The sequence below is a fragment of the Diceros bicornis genome (genome assembly GCF_020826845.1).
Source record: "Diceros bicornis minor isolate mBicDic1 chromosome 39 unlocalized genomic scaffold, mDicBic1.mat.cur SUPER_39_unloc_1, whole genome shotgun sequence".
NCBI lineage: Eukaryota > Metazoa > Chordata > Mammalia > Perissodactyla > Rhinocerotidae > Diceros > Diceros bicornis.
Window position 1 is genome coordinate 1,310,829 of NW_026690915.1, and position 6,266 is coordinate 1,317,094.

General features: G+C 56.5%; 1 protein-coding gene across 1 annotated transcript; it reads right to left on the reverse strand.

The window, feature by feature from the left end:
- Nucleotides 1-2,344: 2,344 nt before the first annotated feature.
- Nucleotides 2,345-3,808, reverse strand: LOC131402269 (ral-GDS-related protein-like). The gene is made up of 2 exons (XM_058537121.1): nucleotides 3,538-3,808; nucleotides 2,345-2,764 (listed from the first exon to the last, which is right to left on the reverse strand). The coding sequence occupies exons 1-2, from the start codon at nucleotides 3,544-3,546 to the stop codon at nucleotides 2,351-2,353; spliced, it is 423 nt and encodes a 140-aa protein (XP_058393104.1). The 5' UTR covers nucleotides 3,547-3,808; the 3' UTR covers nucleotides 2,345-2,350.
- Nucleotides 3,809-6,266: the final 2,458 nt, after the last annotated feature.

The following is a 6,266-nucleotide window of genomic DNA, read 5'->3' on the forward strand; positions in this document are numbered from 1 at the left end:
TCCCATTCCAGGGTGCCCTGATTCTAGATCGCTCCCAGCTCCAACACTCCCTTCTCCGTGCCCTCAGGCCTGCCCAGGCCCCTAAGCCTCTCTCCTCATCAGGAAAGTGTGAGGAGGACTCCCCATGCATCCCAGGGTCCCCTGAGGACTCAGTATCATCTGACTGTCACCAGTGCTGTCCCCTCCCCCCTCAAGGAGGAGGAGCACAAAGCTCCTGCACATTCCTCTCCCCCTTGTACCTCATCACCCCTGTGAGGCCTGCACCAGAGATCATCTCCCTCCATTTCCCAGATGAGGAGACCGAGGCCCACAGAGGGGCAGTGACTTGCTCAGGAGCCCACAGAGGAGACCGCTCCCCCTCCCAGCCAGAGGCCCTGGCCCCCGGCCTTCACTCCTCCTCCAGACACACCTCGGACCAATGTCCTGTCCTCTGGACTCTCGGGGTGTGTTGAGGCCCTCGGTCAACCTGAGCCGTGGATGGAGACGCACAAGGTGTCTTGGGGTCCCAGGCAAGTGGCTGCTGTGTTTTCTAGCCCCCTGGGATTCTCTGATACCAGGCTGGACCTGAGGCCATGCCAAAGTCCTCAGCTCCCTAGGATCCCCTCAGGATTGTCCCTGTACAGAACTCCTCCTTCACTCACTCAGGAAGGGAACCCCCGTGTGCCACATCTGAGTGACAGTGTAGGAGTTGACCACGGCACTGTGTAATGGTGACATTTGCATCCTTTTTCACTTGGAAACTTCTAATGTCCCTTCTCTTTTCTCAGGTCTCATGTTTGAAGTCTGTGGTCTGAGCCTTTGCACAATCCTTAGGCCCCTCCTGCCAGGGCCTCGATGGAGGCCATTAAGTATCTGTCAGGAAGGTCCATTAAGAATCTGTAGGTTCCTCGATAATTCTCATTGCCATCTGGGGCGTATCCTTGTCGACAAGGCACCGGGGGAGACTCACTGGTTTGTCAGCAGTGACCACTATCGGGCTAGAGTGCACAGTCCCAGAGAGCACACAGTTCTGTCCCAGATCCACCATTTGGCCCAAGGCTGTGCAGCCCCTGTGTCCACAAGCTCTGTGTGACCTCACAGTGCCCATCCCTGGGACAGGCAGAATGTCCTCCCCTGTGAGGTGCGGTGAAGACAGAAGGAGCAGCAGAGGCCTGGCTTCCTGAGGACAGACTGGGCTGCTTTATGAAGAAAGGAACCCCCACCCACTCCATCCACCCGCCAGCCTGGAGGATGATGAGGGCCAGCTGATGGGTCCACATGGAAGCCAGAAACCTGCTCATTCTGCCAGCTCCTCACCTCTTGGAACAGTCCAGGCGACACCACTGTATCCAGTGACCAAGGCCTCCTGCCCCAAACAGTCCCCACCTGCCCCTGCAGCTCACACCCCCCGCTTCCTGTCCAGCTGGACAAGACAGACCGTTATTTCTCGGGGAACCTTAAGTGAAAAACTTACCAAAGCACATCCTGCCTGGTCCCTCCTCACCTCACCTCCCGTCCTTCCAGTTCTCCAGCCTCCACTCACCTCCTTGAGAAGCTTCCTGCTCTTCTGGTGGCATGTTTCGATGATGTTTTTCAGTATTTGCCAGTTCTTCCTGAGGAGGGAAAAAAGGAAAGAAACACTGTGGAGTGGTTTGAGGGTAAATCCCTTTTGTTTGAAAACCCAGAAGATCCAGACAGCCTGGATGAGAATTTTCACTGTGTCCTCTGAGCCCTGAGGTGTCTGGGACTGGGGAGGGGGCTCTCCTATTGTCACCTGGGGCCTCCATTCTCTTATTTTCTCAGCAGATGTGTTTTAAACAGTCTTAATTTCACGTGGACAGAGAGTTCTGTTGCTGAAAACACTTGAAAATCTTCAATTTGGTTCAAGCCATGATCTGTCACTTAGGGAAACTGATCCCTGAAGCAGAACCACTGGCCTAAGTTGTCAGAAAGACTTCAAGCCTGCCAACCAGGTCAGACCCTAACCCCAGGCTTTGCTGTCTCCCAGGAGGTCCCAACTGACTGAAGGGCAATGCCAGCCCTGTGGGGGGTGTCTGGTCCACCCAGGTGGTGCTCGCATGGAGAGAGGCCTACCCACCTGGACACCTGTCTCCACGTCTCTTTTAAACGTTGAATGGAGGGGCCCTCCAGAGCCCAGAGGATCGCATGGAGAGAGGAAAGGTTCCTCAGGCCGTGGCTTTCCTGGGGAAGGGAAGAGAATGAGCTGTGAGGGGGAGCTGGTGCCCTGCTTCCTCCGGCTTCTGTCGCCTCATTGACGTCTCCTGTCCTGGATGAGACAGCAGCTCAGGGAACCCGGGAAAGGCACAGCTGGAACCTGATGAGGAATACTTCCAGGTAGGAGGATTTCAGCTCAAGCCAAGAAAGGAGCCCAGGAAGGGGTGAGCTTCCCACCACTGGGACCAGGAGTCAGGTCATCGAGGCCTGGCAGGAGGGGCCTAAGGATTGTGCAAAGGCTCAGACCACGGACTTCAAACATGAGAGCTGAGAAAGGAGAAGGGGCAGTTCCCCCGACTCCAGAGAGGGGCTCCCAGGGCCTCCCACATCTTACCTTGGCCACCTGGATCCAGAGCTCCACCACCCTGGCCCTGACCTGGGCCGTCATGCTCGGGTCCCCAATGCAGGTGGTGACGATACATTCGACCACTCTGTTAAAGTGGGTCATGGTGGCATGGATGGTCGGTGCCAGGTGCTCATTGCCCCAGTTGTCACACTGGGACCAGATGGAGTCCAGGAATTCGTGGGGCCTCACTGTCTTGAAGAGCTCCTGGGGAGGACAGGGATTGTCACCCAGCCCTGCCACAGCCCAGCTCAGCATCCGCAGCCCCCAGTCCCAGGCCAGGTCAGTGGTGAGAGCTGGAGCTCAGGAATCGGAGAATGCGACCTGAGGCTTGTGGGAGTCCCTGGGTGTTGCCTCTGTCCCCTGAGGGCACCCAGCACAGGATGACCCAGGAACGCATACTGTGGCGCAGGGAAGTGGCATTTGCTCGTCGCCCAGTCTCACTTCCTCCAAGCACCAGAACTCAGCTCCTGCATGACCATCTCTAGGGGCATCTTCCACCCATTCTGACCATCCTGGGGTCTGACTCCTCTTTCAGATGCACATTCCCCCAAGGCAGCAACAACCACGGGCTTTGTTTGTCTGCCTTGTAGTCATGTACACATTAAGTGCCTAATTAGTGTTGAGGCTGTTGAGGCCTCCTGGGCAAATGAGTGAACTACCCAAGGACGAGACAGCACTTCAGTGTGCTCCCCTCCCCCACCAAAGCGCAGACTCTGCCCAACTTCCTCTCTGCTCCACCTCATCCATCTGCACAGCCACTCTGCATGGCAGCTGCTCTCAAAGTCCATCCCTACTGTCCACATGAGGACAGCAAAGGCTTGGGAGTTAAGAAGGCTGCTCAGGTCACATGAGGGTAAGTGGGGAAGCAAGAGGTTGGACCGAGATCATGGGATTCTGGATCAGGAAATGGCAGGTCTGGGGCAGCTCACGGCACAGGGAAGGCCGGCCCCAACTGTCCTGAGAGCCCCGCTGCTCACCACATCCATCAGTGTCAACTGCTCTGCCACCAGCCGGGGAGGGAACTCCAAGAAGTCAGGCTTCTCCTCCCTCAGCAGGTTCTTGGTGGTCACATCCCAGGGGCAGGTGGGCTCTGGGACTGGATCTGGCTCTGCTGTTATCTCTCCAGGTGGAGGGAGGATTCTCCCTGGAGCCAATGGTCCAGCTGGCTCCAGCTCAGGAGCTGGCACTGGGGCTGGAGCTGATGGTGGTGGTGGCTCTGGCCCTGGAGGGACTGATGGAGGTGACACTGGCTCCAGCTTTAGCACAAGTGGTGGAACTAGAGCTGGAGCTGGATCTAGCCAGGGAGCTGGCCCTTGCTCTGGTGCTGGAGCTGGAGGGACCTCTGGAGATGGTACTGCAGCAGGAGAAAGAAACAGTGTCACTCAAGTAGCTGACTTCCCCTGTGCCTGTCAAAGCCAGGAAAGACCCCACTGCCTTGAAGTGAACCAAGCCTCCGAACACTCTGCAAATTGTCATCCCAGACTGCAGTTGCCTCACCTTCCAGCTCTGCCTCAATGGGCCGTGGATGCTCCAGCTGGACCTGGAGAAGGTAGGCGTGGCCCTGCAGCCCCGAGCCAGGCAAGCTGAGATGCAGAGAGGCCAGCTTCATGCTGAAGCAGGGATGGTGCAGGAGCTCCCAGAAATCCTGCCCTGGGTCCAGGCAGGTTCCCACCACAGAAGAGATGGCACTGGGGGAGGCAATTGGGCAACAGAGTCAGAGGCCTGGCCTTTCCCTCCACGCTTCTCACCCAAGACACCCTGGCTTGGGACTGAACCCTATGCCTGTCCCTCTCCATCCAGGTGAGAGCCACATGGCAGCCCTGACCCCTGTGAGGCTGTCCTGGCAGTGGCAGGCCTGCTTATCCAGCAGGTTGACACAGAGTCTCTTGTGACTCTCTTCCCACTGACACTCTTCTCCTGAAGGTCTGGGACACAGCCCACCCCAGCCCTCCATGCACTTGTGCAACTGGACTGAGCACTGAGACAGATTTGTGACCAGGTTGCTCACACACCTCCTGTTCTGGGCCTGGAGGCGGTGGTGAGAAGAGGTAGATGTGGAGAAGGGGAGGCAGATTCAAATGGGTCTGTGGTGGGAATGGGTTTCTAGGGGAGAACTCAGCCCAGCCACCCCTCTGGTTCCCAGGGGTCCTGGCACCCATCCATAGCTCTTTGACTCCTGTCCTCCTGGAGTGGAAGCCACCGGGCCTCTGCCTTCCCATGGGAATCAAAAGATGCGTGAGATGCGGCTTCTGACAGGCTCCCCTGAGCCACAGCCTCCATCTCTCCCCCCACAGCTTGTTCTTTAGAGACAGGAGGCCATCCTTCTGGACCCAAAGACCACTCACTTTTTTAGGTGGTCCTGCGCTCTGCCCTCCTGGCTGGAATAAGGGGAGATGCCTCCAGATGTAAAGGAGGCTATGAGGGCATCCCTTGGGATGGACGGTGGATGACAAGACCTGCGAATGATGTCGAATGTCAATGTCTGACTCTCAGACGTAAATTGAGGCCACGCATTGTGTCTCCTTCATTCACTGAGTTTACTGTCTCCAAATGTCCTACATGCAGTAGGTGCTTAATCTACATGGTTCAATGAATGTAGTCCACCCAGAACCATCCCAGACACCTGAGTGGGCCTAGGGCCTCTCTGCTGCCCCAGAGATCCTTGACTGGCTACCCCAAGGAAAAGGACCAGGACCAGCTGGATGGACTCTCCAACTCCTTGACAGGGTGGTTTCCATGTGCTTTTCCAAATTCAGAAAGGCCGCATCTCAGAGATGGGTGAGGCAGACTACTTTTCACGGGGAAGAGAGAAATAAACACCATGAACAACCACAGCACGTCCACAGCCCTCTCTGCAGAGCCAGGCACCAGGTAAGCACCCGCCATGGCTGATCCCATTAGTTCCTACAAGATCCCCATGAAATTTATCCTCTCCCACCCTACTTTTCAGAGGAGCAAACTGAGGCTCAGAGAGATTTGGTGACACTCCCAGGACACACAGCTGGCAGGGGGCAGAGTCACCACTGTGCTGAGGAGGGAGTGGCCACTCACCTAGTAAACAGCTGGTCCAGGACCTGGTGGGATGTGTCTAAGGCCGAGTAGTTGACCATGAAGGTGGTGAAGCTAGAGATGTTCCTCCTCAGGAAAGCTGGTGCGATGGACTCTGTCAGCTTCTCCATCATGCCTGTCTGGAGGGCCCGCATCCTGCAGGCCTCATTGAAATTCACGGTGGACTCATCCTCACACTGAGGGAGAGGAGGAGGGACATACACTCAATGACATCATGGTGAACCAGCGGGAGGATTGAGGTGAATTTCTACCCTCCTGTGTAGCTGGTGGGAAGGAGTGGAGGTCCAGATTCCTTTGGGAGTGGGACTGTGGAGCACTCTAATGAGAAAACCCTGGGGGGTTCCAGGGGAGACTCAGATTTGAGTCTGCATTCTAGTAGTGCCTTGGTTATCTCAGAGTCCTGGGTATGAAGACCCCTCTGCACCCACTCTCACCTCAGACCAGCCCTCTTCATTGATGGACTGGTGCACCTGTGTCCTCTCCAGGGAGATGGTGAACTGGAAACCATCTACCAGCTCCTCAACCATCACTTGGGTGCAGCTCTGCAGTGACAGTGCCCAGAAGTCAGGCCAGGAGGCATCAGGGGCCTGCCTGGACTTTGCCACAGAGGGAAACCCCACCACAGTTCAGGCACAGA